Below are 17,959 nucleotides of genomic sequence, written 5' to 3'. Positions count from 1 at the left end.
TTAACCAAATCAAAATATTATTTCATAAGAATAAATCAAATCAAATCAAATCATGACATAGCTGGGTCTTGTGATTGAAAAATGTGTGCATTGAGCACAACACACAAGACAGAATATGATCCGAGATCTCAATTAGTTGTCGTGTTGGTCGTTCAAGGATACCAACATGCCCAACTCTTGAGCAACGCTGACGCATCTAGCATCAATGTTGCGGGTCATGAATCCAAGGGGATTGATAAAGCGGATTGAAGAGCTGACTCCATTGTTCTTGGTGAGGGCAATTCTGTCAACATCCATCTTCTTCATTGGCTCCTTGCACTTGGCATGGGTGCTCTTCTCTGTCTTCACCTCGCAGAACTCTTCTTGGTGGTCACCCTTCACTGGCAGGCTGTAGAATCCGTTCTTGTCAGTTTGACCCTCAACCAAGTATGTAATGTTCTTCTCGTCATCAATTTTCTTGCACTCCAATGTCACCTTGATGTCTACGCACAAGTATATTGAAAAAGAGTTAAACAATATTTATATATAATGTAATTATTTTCCATGAGCGGACGGGAGAGAGTGAGAGTGGGGTGGGAATACACTGGGAAGGGAAGGAATGGGCTAAATTCCGGTCAAGCAAGGGATCCAAGGGTATGGAATCGAGAGGAGTACGTTCGGCTGGAACGGGATTCGTTCAGCATTTTTGTGGACAACTTACCAGGTGACATCTCAAAGCGAGAACTGTTTGATCTTTTTTCATGGACGGGGAGGATCAACGACATCTATCTCGCAAGGAAGACGAGAAATGGGATGATATACCTGTTTGCCTTCATACGATACACTACGAAGGGAGGAGCACTGAAGGCAATTGCAGAGATGAATTGTATGAAGTTAAGGGGAAAGGAAATTTTTGTCGGGGAGGCTAAATACAGAAGGGATGAGGTTACAAGACAGAGCGAGCCTTTGGCTAAGGGACGGGTACAACAACATCAGAAGGGAGTCAATTCTGAAGAGAGGGAGCATACAGTTGGGAGCCCTCCCGTTCCGACCGTGAATCCGCCTACACATGCTCATCCAGAGGGTCAGCCGAAATTGGGACCGAAGGGCCTGGAAGTCTCTGCAGATACGAATAACTTGGAATGGTTGCAGAGGAGTGTGATTGGGAGTGCCACCGATTCAATTGAGTTCAGTTTGTTGAACGATTTGGCCCGGAAGGCATGGCCTCACATTGTTCGAATCTGTGAGCTGGGGAATTACAAGGCTTTGATGATATTTGATAGTATAACGAACGCAGAGGAGGCACTGAGAGGGCGTGGGGATGGGATGAGGCAGATATTTCATAGTCTGTGCCGTTGGAATGAGAATGATAGATATGGCACGAGAAGAGTGTGGATTGAGTGTTATGGTGTTCCGTTACACGTATGGACGGAGGATACGTTCCGTGCAATTGGTGGACAATGGGGTGAGGTGATAGTATGTGATAATGGAATAGCTTCAGGCACGTCTTTCCGGGCAGGATGCATGCTGATTGATACATGGCGATTTGAAACTATTTCGGAATGTATGCGATTATCCGTGGGATCGAATGTGTATGAGATATTTGTTAAGGAGGTGGGCAGTGGTGCTCGTGGTTATTCGGCTGGGTTGCCAACTGAGGATGAGAAAGGGCATGGTCAGAAGTCTGTCAATAATGCCTATCGGCATGCACGGTCCATGCAGCTGGGAGGGGGTGATACGACGGAGGCGGAGGTGGCCGTGCTGAATAGGCCGGAAGAAGTGGAGGAGGGTAGAATTGTAACTGATCATGAGATATTTGATGAATGGAGTAACCGTTTTTTAAATTCAAAAACAGTAACGGAAAGAGAATCGGGTTATGCTCTCAGAGGGGAAAGGGCAGATTTGGCAGAAGATAGATCAGAAAGGACCCAATCCTGGGCCTATGAGAGGGATCAGGTGGTTGCGGTTGGTGAGATCACAAGTAAGGTGATGTTGGGCTTGTGTGCTAAGGAGCAAATTGAATTGGGCCAAAGATCCATGATCCATAAGGACTTAAGCAAGCCACATAGGGAAGTGTTGGGCTCCAACAGCAGAGGCCCAACTGCTATGCCTCACTCTGGGTCAGCACCGAATCTGTTCCTTAGGCCTAGGAGCGGGCGGGTTGGGGGCAAGATGGATGGGGAGCTGTTGTCGGGTAGGGCTGGGAAGGGCGATTACTCAGGGCGCGGCGCAGCGTTGATAGTGGGGCAGGGAGGTGCGGACGTGCTGGCTGCAACAAGGGGAAAGGAGGTCGGCGGGAACTGCGACGTGGTGGGTGTGCTATCCCGGATGCCACCGCTTAGTGCGGGTGGCTGTTGGGCGCAGGCTTCCGATGCAATGGATGAGGCTAGAACGATGGCTGCTACCGGTGTGGGGGGCCTGGTCCGGTCTGAGACGTGTGCTGGGGGCAGTGGTGCGAGTCTGGGAGCGAGGGGGTTGCTATTGTGTGATTCGGGAAGCTCCCATGCGAGGAAGGGGGCAAGAAGAGAGCCACCGGGGGATGAGGAGCGGGGAGCCAAGTCGGGGGGATCTGGTGCAGGGATGTCACCGGCGGTGGAGGGTGGTTTGGCAGCGACCCATCTTGACGGGGGTCTCGAATCAGTCGTGGCTGGGGAGGGCAGACAAGCTGGTCTATCGTGCTATCGATGGGAAAGGAATGCAATAGGTGCGGGAGACCGACTTTTGACACATGCAGGGAAGGGGAGTGGGTCAGACGAGCCAGGGGATATGAGGAATTGTTGGGAGGGTTCTACAGGGTGTGAGGTTATACGTGACTCTCAGGGGAGTATGGATGTAGAAGCAGAGGCAGTGATTGGGGGGGTGGGGGGAGGTGTGGAGTGTGTGCGCAATGCTGCTTGTGATGAGGGAAGTGAGGCCGAGAAAGAATCGTCCGAGAAAAGGTGGTCAGCTGAAATGGATGAAAATATGGAAGCATGGAAGCTTGCAGTGGAATCTGGAGCTGTGCAGTATGATGAAGAAGATGACATTATGGCGATACTTCAGGCTCAGAACGAGGTAATAGCTCAGAAGAAAAAGCTGGCAAAGAAAAAGGAAAAGGCGAGAAGGAGCCGTCCGAAAAATCGAAAAAAGGTGTGTATAAATGCTTTACAATGATATTTAGTTCATGGAATATTAGGGGGTTGGCGGGAGTTGGTAAACTGAGTATGGTAAATAGTTTCCGAAAGAAGTTTAGAGTGCATATGCTAGGATTAATAGAGACGAAGAAAGAACGTGTGACTAAGTTTGATATCATGAAACTGTGGGGTGATGGTGCGGTTCAATGGGAGTTTGTTGAGTCGATTGGTGCTTCAGGTGGATTGCTTTTGATGTGGGATGAAACAATGTTTCAGAAGACCAACTGCTATAAAGGAGCTCGGTGGTTATGTGTGGAGGGTGTGCTACTGAAAAATAATTTTTCCTGTGCTTTTTGCTTAGTTTATGGTCCGCATGATAGGACGGATAAGCTGGTCACGTGGGAAGAGCTAAGTTTTTTATCTGGGTTATGTCAAGTCCCGTTTTGTTATATGGGGGATTTTAATGAGATAACTCACCTGGAAGAAAGGAAGGGTGCTACCTCGTTGCCGGTGTCGACAACTGAGTTTAAAGCTTGGATACAGGATATGGAGTTAGTGGATCTAGCAGTCACTGATCGCTCGTTCACCTGGTTCAGGGGGCAATCATGTAGTCGCATTGATAGGAGTCTGGTTAGTGTGGAGTGGCTAGAAGAATTTCCAGGAACAAGGCTGAGAGGGGGGCCGAGAGGATTATCTGACCATTGTCCAATTATTATGGACGGGACTCGGTATAGAGGAGGGCCAAGACCTTTTCGGAGCTTAGATTCATGGTTTACGCATGATGGTTTCTTGAGTATGGTAAAGGAGGAGTGGAGGAGATTGGGAGAGGAAAATATTCTAGACAAGCTAAAGGCTCTCACAGTTCCGCTGACTAGGTGGCATAAAGATAAATTTGGGGACATAGACCGGAGGATTGCGCAGTTTGAGGATGAAATCAAAAAAGCAGATGATATAGTTAGTACTGGAGTAGCTGATGGGACTATTGAAGTAAGGAGGAAGGCGCTAGTGAGCTTCTGTAGAAAATGGTATATCAGGAAGGAGTTGCATTGGAAGCAGATGTCAAGGTCTCGTCATGCAAAAGAGATGGATAAAAATACCCGTTACTTTCACAATTTAGCCTCTGCGCGTCAAAGATCCAATCGGATTGATGCATTAATGGTCAATGGGAGGATGGTCAGGAACCAAGCCAGAATTAAGGTTGCTATTCGAGACTTCTACAAGAAGCTGTACCATCAGGAAACTTCTCCAGTAATTGGATTCCGGGAAGGGCTTGTTCAGCAAATCAGTGAGGCAGAGGCAACAGAGCTAGAGGTGATGCCAACGCCTGATGAAGTGAAGGCGGCGGTTTGGGATTGTGAGTCAACAAAGGCACCAGGTAGTGATGGGTACAACATGAACTTCATCAAGAAGTGTTGGGATGAATTAGGGAAGGAGTTCACTGATGCGGTGGTTGGTTTTTTCCAGTCATCTAAGCTTCCTAGCGATGCAAATGTAACTTGGGTGACGCTGGCACCGAAGTTTACTGGAGCCAGAGAAATTAAGGATCTCCGGCCGATTAGTATGGTGGGCTGCCTTTATAAGGTAATTTCTAAAGTTTTGGTTCGGAGGATGAGGAAAGTGATGCCGGGTTTGGTAGGAGAGACGCAGAGTGCATTCGTAAAGGGGAGAAAAATACATGATGGGGCACTGATTGCTTGCGAAACGGTGCACTGGCTGAAATCACGGAAAAAAAGCGCCGCGATTATAAAGCTGGATTTCCAAAAGGCTTATGATAGGGTTAAGTGGAGCTTTCTAGATATTGTACTGCAGATGATGGGATTTAGTCAGATATGGCGAGGGTGGATAAAGGAGTGTGTCTGCTCTGCATCTATGTCGGTTCTTGTTAATGGGTCACCTACGGATCCTTTTAAAATGGAAAGGGGCTTGCGACAAGGAGACCCGTTGTCCCCTTTTCTGTTTGTTTTAGTTGTGGATGTGCTCCATAGAATGATTGGCAAGGCAGTGGGGAATGATCGTATATCTCCACTACTACTCGGGAGGGATCACATCGAGTTATCTCACCTGCAGTTTGCGGATGACACCATTCTATTCTGTCCTCCTGAGGAAGAGACCATAAGGAATTATCAGCGATTACTCCGATGCTTTGAACTTATGTCTGGGTTGAACATTAATTTTGAAAAGTCCAACCTTATTTCGGTTAATTGTGATCAGATGTGGGTCCGGAGGATGTGTAGGTTGCTGGGGTGCAAGGAGGCATCACTGCCAGTAAGATATTTGGGTATTTCCCTGGGAGCAAATCCGAGGCTGGTAAAGACATGGAAACCTGTGATTGACAAGGTTGAAGATAAACTCAGTTTGTGGAAAGCAAAGACTCTTAACAAAGCAGGAAAGCTGGTCCTAATTAAGTCGGTGCTTAATAGCTTGCCCATTTACTACCTCAGCCTATATAAGATGCCAAAGACGGTGGCGGAAAAGCTGATTTCCCTACAACGTCGATTCTTGTGGAGTACAGAGGATGGGAGGCACGGGATACCGCTTGTAAAATGGGAAATAGTTATGGCTCCGAAGCAAGCAGGTGGCTTGGGAGTTGGGGATGCGGTGATTCGAAATACAGCTCTGCTGTTCAAGTGGTGGTGGAGGTTCTCAAAGAAGACTGTCCTTTATGGAAGCAAGTTGTTTGCTCATGCAACAACATGAATCCTACTGTGATGCTGCAAGGCCAGCCGGCGCCCATAAGAGGGGGTCCGTGGCGGGATATATGCCAACTCCAAATTAGTGAGTCGCAGTTGCGAGAAAAGATGATCAGCGGATTGTCTATGGAGCTAGGTAATGGCAGAACAATCCGGTTCTGGGAGGATAGCTGGTTGCCGCCTGGGGTGTTGAAAGATATGTTTCCTAGACTCTTCTCGGTCTCAACCTTGCAAGGATCTGTTATAGGGGATTGTGGGTTTTGGGATGGGCTAGTTTGGATTTGGAGTTTTCAGTGGAGGAGAGAGTTGTTCCAATGGGAGTTGGATTTAGTTCACCAGCTTCATGAGCTGCTACAATCGGTCAAGCCCACCAATGGGAAAGAGGATGGCGTGGTCTGGAAATTTGATAAAACAGGAGTTTACTCAACGGCTTCCTTTGGGAAGGTTTTGCAGGCGGAAGTCCTACCAGAGGAAATCACTAGCTATAGCTTCACTAGTGCTGTTTGGAAAGGACTGGTACCTCCGAGGGTTGAGCTGTTTACTTGGTTTGTCTTGGTTGGAAGGGTGAATACTAAGGATCGACTATGTAGGTTCCGGGTCATTCCTCAGCATGATAATAGGTGTGTGCTATGCGATAAGGCTGAGGAAAATGTCTTTCATTTGTTCCTTGAGTGCGAGACCACATGGAAGGTGTGGTGTGCTTGGCTGCTGGCCTTGGGACGACAGTGGAGCCTTCCAGGTACACTAAAGGATCATTTTGAAAGCTGGACGAAGTTATCTATAAGGAAGGTGGACAGAAAAAGGTGGTTCATTGGGTTCTTTGCAGTTATTTGGACAACCTGGCTAGAAAGGAATGGTAGGCTCTTCAGAGATCATACTTCCAGCATGGAGGACATCATAAACAGGTCGTTTAGGTACTCTGAAGAATGGAGTGGTGTTGACCCATTTGGTTGTTGATAGCCATACAGAAGAGGATTAGGGGTTGGTTTCTCGACTTTTGTTATTTCTTGTAGCTCCTTTAATTGCTCCACTCTATGTGTTGAGCTCCCTTTGATTCAAAAAAAACAATATTTATATATAAATAATTTGATGGTTGATTTTTTTTTGCGCGCATAGTAATTTTAATACAGAAAAAAAGAAAACAAATTATGTACTTGATAGAGGGTGGCTAAGTCTGGTCTCGAATTCGAAATGACAAGGATCGCAATATACTTTTCCTTCAACTGTGAAGGTATCATCTTCAGGAACCAAACGAGCCAATGCAGATGATGAGAAGCAAAAAGCAACAAGGATGACAGCGACTGCAAAACTCTTTGCCATTTTAACTTGTTTTGATTTGATTTGATTTGGTTTGAGGTTTGATTTGGTTTAATGCTATGTCTCTCTTATACTTAACTAACCCCTGGGAATGATTTTTTGTGTCTGCCATTAGGCCCTTTATATGAGAAACGGATGTGCTTAATTTGGTCCCTTTTAATCCGTTGGTTATTCGCCCTCATAAAACTAAAAGAAATTGTGTGCTTCATAACTAACTAAGTAACCGTTATTCTAGCCAAGCCACACGACTCAATCCAACTTGGAATGCAAGTGACCTACCTTGTAAATCGTGAGGCTGGCAATAAATTTTTAGTTGTTTGGTTAATGAAAAAGTCAAACCAAGGAGGAAAGGATTATTGAACATTGTAAAAAGAACGTGGGACTCGCCTGAATTTTCTCCCTCCCTCACCGGTGGACCCGGAAAACAGAGGGAAAACTTATTTCTTTCCACATATGCCCTTCCTTTACACATTATTATTTTATTATTGTCTTTTTTACTTACATATCATATATATATTTGGTGAATGCTATGGTGCCTTTAATATTGTGTCTAATTTATTAAAAAAGATAAATACATAATATTTAATAAATTTTAAATATTTTACTTTTTACTTAAACATTTTAATTTTTACTTTTAAAAGTAAGTTAGGCAATTTAAGCACCATAGTAAAAGGCACCATAAAACTCATCTATATTATTTATGCATATACTCATCTGAAGGCTCTTTCATAATATAATATATGAGTTTAATTTTAATTTATGAAATAGTGTAAAATATTTTATATAATAATAAAAAATAATATATGATATCTAATTTTTATATTTATAGTTTGAAGTAAAACTAGCTCAATAAAAAATAATATTTTATTTGACTATTAAGGATATCTCCTAATACAATTTTTTTAAAAAAGTTTTTATCCCAAGCAAAAGGTTCTAAATAGATGAGACTATCTCTCTAACTAGAGTCTAGAGGTATTTGTGATACGTTTGAATCGATTTTGAATAAAAATTCATCTAATTTGGATATTAATTTTATTTGTGTTATTTGTATTGTGATTTAGATTGGATTGGATTTATAATTTTATAAATTAAAAAAATTAAATACACATAATAGAGTAATTGTCCAAATTAATTTTCAAGAGTTTTAAAAAATTGACATTTTAAACTAAAAAAATTAATACATAAAAATATCTTTAAAGTTTTACTCTTACAAATAAATCAATTTTCAGTGTATTTTCTAATAGAATAATTATCCAAATTAGTCCTTAAAAATTTTAAAAGCAAACATTTTAGACTCCAAAAAAATTAATACACAAATCAATTTCTAATATTTTTTCTGTTTAGACATAATAGTTCTCCATCCATTTTTTGACGTAATTGATCATTTGGTGTCAAGTTAAGATTCAAGTGAAAATAGAAGAATAATTTTAATTATACTAAATTCCTAACTATCACACCAACCTAAATTATATTAAATACAAAAATATCAAATAGTTTTAACTTTGAGTTTTTTATAAAATAATCTCTAATAACTTTATTAAATATTATTATTATTATTATTATTATTATTATTATTATTATTATTATTATTATTATTATTATTATTATTATTATTATTATTATTATTATTATTGATGAGTGACAAAATATATATATATATATATTTTAATGCAATAACTCTTTTTATATTATAAATACATACATACAAATTTAATGAATAAATTTATCATTATTTTTATCCTGAAACATACAAAAAATTATGGTACAGTATTATTTAAACGTATAAACCACAATAATATGCTTTTAATTTAAGAGAATATAAAATTTAGTACATCTCTTTTTGTTGGATTTAAAATTGTATATGTAGTGAAATGGTTTAATAATATTTTTTTCAAAAGAATACCATAATAAAAATAAAATAGGTTTAACTAATCTTAAAAGTTAATTTGATTATAATATTTACTAATATTCTTTTCTAATAAATACTTGAAAAATTTAGTGAGTCGTACCAAAAAATAGACGAGAGATTATTATGTCTCATGGAGAAAAAAATTAGGGGATTGATTTGTGTATTAATTTTTTTGGACTAAAATGTCCGCTTTTAAAATCTTTGAGAAATAATTTGGGTAATTACTCTGCCGAAAAATAAACTGCGAACTGATTTGTCTGCTATAGTAAAATTTTAGGGATGTTTTTGTGTATTAATTTTTCTTGAAAACTAAAATGTCCGCTTTAAAATCCTTGGGGACTAATTTGGATAATTATTCCACGTAATAAGTCTCAACATCAAATTTTAAATAACCAACAATGACATAACAAGTCTCAACAATATCTTGAAAAAACAACAATAACATAACAATAGAAATAAAATTATAGATTAGTTAAAATAAATAAATAAATCTTATTTTGAGCATAAAATATTTATTAAATAATAATGATACATGAATAATATAAAAATGTATAACAAATTGAACATATTATAAGTAAAATTGTAAATATAATAATAAAATAATAATAATGTAGTACATTTTGCGATTTGAATGGGATTAGTTTTAAAAAGTAGATTCGAAATCCGATCCGATCTATGCAGTTTGCAAAAAATTGAATCCAATCAAATTTAAATTAGTACAACTTTAATCGATTTTCGATTTAGATTGAATTAAATGAGCGATTTAATTCGGACCAATTTAAATTTGAACACCCTACCTATAACGCTGAGGTGCTTTTGGTGCAGGAAAAATATCATCCTAGAAAATAAATAGTTTAAAAATATATTATATTAAATACAAAAATATCAAATAATTTTAACTTTGAATTTTTTATAAAATAATATCTAATAACTTTATTAAACATTATTATTATTATTATTATTATTATTATTATTATTATTGAATGACAAAATATATATATATATATATATATTTTAATGTAATAATTCTTTTTATATTATAAATACATACATACAAATTTAATGAATAAATTTATCATTACTTTTATCCTGAAACATACAAAAAATTATGATACAGTATTATTTAAACGTATAAACCACAATAATATGCTTTTAATTAAAGAAAATATAAAATTTAGTACATCTCTTTTTGTTAAATTTAAAATTGTATATGTAGTGAAATGCTTTTAATTTAAGAAAATCTATTTAAGATATATATAACAGGTTCTTATCATAGTCTCACTCCAATAAGTTTTTGCAAGACTAAAATATATAAGATTTAATTATTAGTAAGTTATGAATATCATTGTATATATTTAAATAAAAAAATATATCTAATATATTTTGCATAAATAAATAAATAATTCATTAATTATATGACATAGCCTATTTCTAGTTTTTCTTTTGTACAACTCGATAATTTTTTTCCCTCCTATATAATAGGATAGTACTCATTTTTCTTGAAGTCATTACTCTATCTTATACATTTCAGTTAAGATTGTAGATTGTAAGTATAATTGCATAATGATTATTGTATATTGTGAAATGTTGAAAAATGTTTAATTTTTTAATAAATAATTGATTTATATATTTGATTGTACATTAAAAATATAAATTTTTTGTGTATAAATAATTTTAAAATGATACAAAATATGGCCAAAAATAAAATAAAATTTCTCTTAGAGATCTTGGATCAAAAGGGTGAAATCTAAAAAAAATATCCTGAAAAGTTGAATTTCTCTTTTAGTGAGAACTAAATTGGTAAAAGTGGATTAATTGGATTTGAAGTGTAGAGAGTGATATATCTATTATTTGCTCTAATTTTTCTTATTGTTCTTCACCTTATTCATAGAATTCATAAAAATAGCATTCGATGGAATACCCGACAGTAAATCTTTGTCCACTTTAAAAAAGCTAATTCACTCTCTTATGACATTAGTGAAGGTCTTTACACTTGTTCTCCACTTTCATTTCTTATCTTTAGTTTTTGTGTTGCTTATTTGTTATTAATAAAAGTTTTTTCTCACAAATTTACTTACTGTTAATCTCTCATCTTAATTTTTTTTTACTTAATTTCTTCATACAAAACTCACCTGAATAATTTGGCAACTCTATTAAGGAGGAACACTTCGATGTAATGGTTGAATCTAGAAACACTCAATTTGGGGAGAATCGACCACCCAGGCGATGTTCGGTAATCCCTCGAAATCTCAATCTTAGCTTGGAAACTCCTCAACACGAGGACGAGTGCAACCAAAAAGAGGAGCATATAGAGCAGCAGAATCTGGGTGTAGCAGGAGGAGGAGCTCCTACATATAAAAATTTTTTCACACCCTATACTAGAGGTACTGCTGGTCTGCACACTCATATTACTATTCCTCCTCACGTGTACAACCACATGATGGACAACCAGGCAAAGATGCAGGTTTTGATCACTGAAATAATGACTTGAGACCAAATAAGGTACAGAACTCCTTCACTACCTCCAATCATGAATCAGAAGCATATGGAGAAAGACAAGAACACCTTCGTCACTCGTAGGGAGTTAGTGTGTATTCTAAAGGGCAAAAGAGTGGCAAATGAACCCACTTAGAAGATAAATCCACCATTTGAGCATCATATTTTGACAAAATCATATCCTAAGAGGTACCAACCACTTACCTTTTTCAAATTTGATGGTGTCGGAAGTGCCAAAGAACACGTCCTATCATTTTTGGACGACTTCGGGGTGTTCAAAAACTACCATGAGTTCAAGATTAGGGATTTCCCAAAGTCATTGACAGGAATGGCGTTCACTTGGTATGCTAAGTTAAAAGCTAATAACATTAACACCTGAGAGCAATTGGTGACAAAATTTTGCAACAAGTTCCTAGAAGAGGAACCCTCCATGCACATCATGGACTTAGAAAGCGTGAAATAGAGACAACAAGAAGGATTAGTGACATTTATCAAGAGATATAGAGTTCAAGATTTACTTTGCATGGACATTCTCTCAGAACCACAATTGGTGTACGGGTGTATTAGAAACGTGAAAATAGATCCCAAATTTATCTTTGCATGAGCAACATAAACACTTTTCATAGACTTTTGGAGAGAGTATCTGATATAACCGAGGCAATAAAACACAATGGAAGGAGATCTAAAGAAGTTTTCCCTCTAGAAGTGTGTACTACTAATGGCAGGAGTAGAAAGCATTTCTATTATAGGGGTTCTAACAGAGTCCTCCACCTCTGCTACCCCATCTAGAGCTCAGGCCATAATGGTCGTAAATGAGTATTTTGAGGATGAAACATTGAATCTCATAACAGATAGAGAACCACCAACTCCTGAAGACTTGAGGAACCTAAAGTACTACATGAAACACCAAAATAAGAGTCATGGCTTGACTGATTATTACATGGCAAGGACAGTGTTTGATAAGCAAGTAAAGAAGGAAAGACATTCTTAAACGGAGAACAAAATCAAGCCGGTGTGAAGAACATCCCTTTACTTAACATGACATTAGAACGATAGATGTTGTAAAAGAGATAATACTGACTAAGATTATAGATGAGGCTAGAGGGATGATCACCATGGAGAAATCCTCAAATGAAGACACATTAGCAAAGAGTCTTTTAAAATTTTGAGGGTGTACTATCATATTTAAGCAACTCAGACTGGAACTTCACATTTAGAAAAAGATAGCCAGGAGTCATTCAAAAAACTGAAGAAAGCTTGGGGACTATCAATTCCCTTCTCATAAGATTAGCAAAAGCCCATGATAATGTCCTGGTATTTTGGAATCCCGACTCATTCAATAGGAAGTTTGCCATAATAAATCAATTTTTGTTGAAGCAGTGGTGGAAAAATTCTATCTTCAATCATGTACTCAAATGTTATAAATGATGCATATTAAAATATTTGCATTAAAAAAATTTTAAAAAATGAAGTGTCCCACTTTATGAGCTCTTTTGTCCCACCTTGTGAGCTCCTTAAAAAAATGAGAGCAAGAATAGGGTAAGAAAAATTTTGGATACTTCCATTTTTTGGCCTTCGAAAAATATAGACAAACAAAAATAACAGTGAATAATTCTACTCTTGTTAAAACCATACCTCCTCAAAGAAAAAAAAAGAGTTGTATCAAAAATAAAATGATCACATAAACAGAAAAAAAAAAACTTCTTAGAGGAGTATGTATAGCATTAGATAAAAGGAGAAGCATGACACCTAAAAAGAGGTGTATCAATAAAAGTCATACAAACAGCAAAAAAAAAAAAAAAGAAATATACTTTGTCAAACCTTATATCTTTCACAAAAATAGTTGAGAAAAGCAAAAAAAAAAGATCATCAAAATATATGATAAAAAAAATAATCTCATTATACTTGGCAGATTGCTCTCGCTCTAAACAGACAATGGCTAGTTTAGCCTTCATAGTGTTTAGGTTAAATATAAACTTGTTAACTTTTTTGTTTTGAAGAACAAAAATACTAGAAGAAAGCGTATCATACCCTTTAGACAAGAACTCCTCTTCAAGAAAATCGGGTACCCTAGATGGAGGCTTCTTTTTAGAAGAAAGATTCTCAAGATAAAGACCATTGAATTTAAATAACTTAAGGTTATTTAGATGTGTTCTTACTATATTTCTATAAACACCGTACAAGTCTGCAAGGGTGTGCGTAACAAAGAACATATACATGTTCAAAAACACCTAATACCCAAGCTTTTTGAAAAGACGATTGAAGTTGCTAGAAATAACGAAGAAAGGGTTCAGAGTTAAAAATTGAAACGACAAAATTTTGACATCACCATGGATACACTTAAATTCATCATGAGAAGAAGCTGACAAGAAACAATAAAGCATATCAGTTGTTCAACGAGAAAGCCACTTGAAATATTATCTTAAAGAATCTTCAAAGAAGCTAAGTGCTCTCAACTTTGATATTAAAACTCTCAATTCTATGCATATTTCTTGTCTTTTGGATCATTCATGCCTTGATATAGTATCTGAATATCATGTGTATTAGATTGTTATTCTGAAATTATGTTAAAAATAGTGAAAGGTTGAAAATCTGAGAATATTTTGAAATGTGGGGTTCGCTAACCTCGAACACCATTAATGTTATTATTTGTCTTATTTTGATCGGTATTTTAAAAAATTTTTGAACACCCTGAGCTATATTTTTGCTAGTGCTACAATATGGTATTTTCTTGAATTTTCAATCACTTTGAAGTCTTAAACACAAGAGATGGAGGAGTTCCTAATTTGTGAAAAAAATATTAAGTGGTGTTTCAAGAAAAAGACAATAACAAAAAAAAAAAACAAATAGACTGTGTATTTGTTTTGTTTCTTGCTATGGTCTCCCCATAAAAAAAGAAAGGGATGAATGAATGATTTTTGTTCATGAGGTATTCAACTTACTCTTTTTGAGACAAAGCAACAATTATGATGATTCTAATTAATTATCTCTTGCAAAAATATTCATACAACAATTTGAATAGAAGAGCATGAATATATGCATGATCATTCAAATATTCAAAATCTTTACGGTACACTTGAGAGGTGTCTAAAGATCATCTCCAATTTTTCTATAACAAGAATTTTTCTTATAACAAAAATTCTCTCTACAGTGAAAAAGATCTATATAACAAAAATACTGTATCCAAAGAAGGGTTAAAATTTTTCTACTATCTCTTCCTAATAGATATACTCATCTACATTAATTATGTTAAATGTCATAGAAAATTATTATGTATGGGTAAAGTCTTTTGATCATGGCCATGGTCTAATTAAGTAAAGTCATGGGGTACCACTAAATCATACAAACACTTGCATGAATGCATATTACATATCAATTTTCTTTTTCAAGTGTTCTTAAGCATATTTGTCGATGTGCAAAATCATGTTATACACGATCCACTAACAAAGTTGGATATGGAGACTCATTTATTTCTTCACTATGCCTATTGAGAGACTTTGAAAAGTTTAGGATGTAATATATTACCAAAAAATCTTCTAATAAAAGAATTTTTAATCAACTCTAAAATTCTCAAAATAGAGCACTAGATGTCACTGATAAAAAAAAAAATCAGAAAAGTTATCATTTGTTATTTTTCTCAAGAGGATTTTAATACTTTCCATGAAATGAACAATAATTTCAATTTTAAAATTTTATACTGCTCCAAGAGTGTTACTTGAAAAATACTTCTACCAAGAACATCACTTCAAAGGACACTAACTCAAAATATAAAGGAAAAATTGTAGAACACTCAACTCAATTCATAAAGATACGTATTCTTAAAAGTCTTAAACTATGTCTCAACAATTGTAATGAATTAGAAGAAATCAACAACGGAGCACCTGAAGACCTCAATCCTTTAAAAGTAATATATTCAAAAATTTGAGAAAGCTAAAGACCATTGCACGACAAGGAAGCAACCAGGGAGTTCTCTAATGAAACAAAAAATAAGAGGTATAAAAATTATTCATCATATTTTTTGAAGGATCTTGATAGTCTAAAGAAGGGGGTTAAATTTATGGCCTTCTTTTTATCTTGAATAATAAGTCCTCAAATCAGAAAATAAAACTCTGCTTCTATTTATACTACAAGATTGATGATATAGGAGACAATTTTATTTTGTCTCATAAATTGTGAAAATAGAATCAGAACAGGAAAGAAGAAGATAACTCAGCCATGTATTTTAGTAAAGCTGCCTTGTGCAATGCAACCTACATTCAATTTTTATTATCTTTTCAAATATTACATACACCAATTCTCAAGAATTCAACCTAATCATATCAGAGACAAACTAAGCTTCAACATAAGCTTGACTTGGCTAGGCAACTTTCTAAACTCTTAATACATTAAGTGATCACCCAACTTAGTAAATGATACTTCTCAGGTACATAATACAAAACAGAAAAACAATCAAAATAGATCTGAAATAAATCTTGGCTTTTCTTTCCAAGTTTCTCTCTTTGTCTTTTCTCTCAATGACTTTTTCTTAATGCCTCACATAAATGCCTTTTTTTTACTGAATAGAAACAAAAAAGGATACAATATACAAACAGAATATTTAATAATAAATCATGAAAGAGATAATGTTAAACAGCTTTGACACTATAAGATGAACTAGATTCAACACTCTTAGATGTAGCTCTCCATTTTTAGTAACTAATTTTTAATACATAGTATATATATAAAATAGTTGTTTTAAAAATATTTTATCAATATTTAAATTTTAATGATACACTTTTTTAAAGTAATTATTCTAATAAAAATGTCAAAAATATATTTTTATAATAATCTTAATTTAAAATGTGTGATATTTTATTTTGTCACTCTTTAAATAAAAATAACATTTTTATAGCATATAAAAATTAAATCTTAAAATCTATCATCCAAAAATTAAAATAAATTATCTTTACATGATAATAATTATAAAATTTTTGGGGGAGTATTATTTTTTTTTTAATTTAGCCTTTAATCTTATATAAAGTGATATGTCTCGCCGCAGCATGACCACACACCATATATAGCTCCAAAAGTGTCGCCAATATCACCGGTTGAAAGTTAATGTATGTGACCATGCCATAAATGACAAATGTAATTTAAATATTGTAGTTTCTTAACTAAAAGCTTTAGCTCTAGAAAGTAGAAAGTAAAAGAATCTTTGTTGGAAGACCCACAATGCCTTAGTTAGTACCCATCATGATACAAATTAATGTTGAAATAATATACTAATTAAAAGAAACATAGCATGTTTGTCGTAAACCCATTGCACAAGTAATTAACAAAATCTATCTTGCTTGTAGTTGTAATCTATATATTATGTATTCTAAAGCACTTCTGAAAAGAAGCAAAGAAAACTAAAAAGCACCAAAACGAGAAAATTAAAAGCTTGATTAATTGTTTTTCTAAATCCATGCACGTTTGAGGTACCAAAAGTATGGGAACCAAACACACACTTATTTAATTTAAAAAATTAGTTATATTTAGATTCCATAATAATTTTATGTAAACAACTATAACTTAAAAGGTTTAACCATTTATATGTAAATCTCTCTAATCAATAGCAGATTACGTTGAAGTATAAATAACTCATAAATTATTATACGTTAGCGTAATTTATGCAGGAATCTTTTTTATCTCCAAATCTCCAAATTATATCTAAAAGAAAAACAAATTAGTTTGTTCATAGGAAAAAATTTGATAATATCACTCATTTTTCTTACAAATAAATTTATTTATTTTTCATTTTTTTTTTCATTAGCGATTTATCAGTTCTTTGTAGTTCAATGTAATCTGTTATTAGTTAGAGAGATTTTCGTAAAAATTACTAAACCTTTTAAATTATAACGGTTTACATAGAATTATTAGAGGACTCAAATGTAACCAATTCTCATTCGTGATGTTTGGATAATTTTAAATCCCATTTTATTTAAATATGTAATTAATAAAATAAACAAAAGACAAAATACACGAGTTATGATTATCTATGATTCCACATTATTCTTAATAATAATTAAGCATATGAATAAAATACGGTAGGAATACAATCCCTAACTTTTCTTGCCCAACAAGTTAATTAAAAAATTTGAAGTTGTGCCTCGTGATTTTCTTAGAGGACAACGTGCAATAAGAATATAAGGCATAACTGGTTTCTTTCTCAGAAACATCCTAGAACATGTGTCTAAAACAACCTAAAAGAAGTGTGAATAGTTTGAATACAATTATACAAGTCTTCATATTAGTGATCTCCATGGAAGTCTTCATTAGTAGGCAAAGAAAAATGCTGAAGCTCTTTTTCTGAAACATTCTTAAGCAATAAACTCCAATTAAACAAACTAAAAGAAGTGTGAACACAAATCCTCATCTATGCTTATATATTAATTAGTTCTATGTGATTAACAAAACGATTAAGCTAAGCTAAT

General features: G+C 35.2%; 1 protein-coding gene across 3 annotated transcripts; it reads right to left on the bottom strand.

Moving 5' to 3' along the window:
- LOC112701674 (olee1-like protein) lies at nt 1-7,183 on the bottom strand. Of its 3 annotated transcripts, XR_011864203.1 has the most exons (5): nt 6,937-7,076; nt 5,529-6,830; nt 5,280-5,415; nt 5,154-5,190; nt 345-482 (listed from the first exon to the last, which is right to left on the bottom strand). XR_011864203.1 is itself a non-coding variant. In XM_072199778.1 (2 exons), the coding sequence occupies exons 1-2, from the start codon at nt 7,100-7,102 to the stop codon at nt 133-135; spliced, it is 516 nt and encodes a 171-aa protein (XP_072055879.1). In that variant the 5' UTR covers nt 7,103-7,183; the 3' UTR covers nt 1-132. The 3 variants fall into 3 exon arrangements, 1 of the variants encoding a protein (XP_072055879.1); XR_011864202.1 differs by having other exon boundaries at nt 5,154-5,415; XM_072199778.1 differs by lacking the exons at nt 5,154-5,190; nt 5,280-5,415; nt 5,529-6,830 and having other exon boundaries at nt 1-482; nt 6,937-7,183.
- Nucleotides 7,184-17,959: the final 10,776 nt, after the last annotated feature.

Source organism: Arachis hypogaea, chromosome 7 (assembly GCF_003086295.3).
Source record: "Arachis hypogaea cultivar Tifrunner chromosome 7, arahy.Tifrunner.gnm2.J5K5, whole genome shotgun sequence".
NCBI classification, from domain to species: domain Eukaryota; kingdom Viridiplantae; phylum Streptophyta; class Magnoliopsida; order Fabales; family Fabaceae; genus Arachis; species Arachis hypogaea.
Note: the sequence above shows the minus strand (reverse complement) of the source record. Positions and strands in the feature narration are given on the sequence as shown.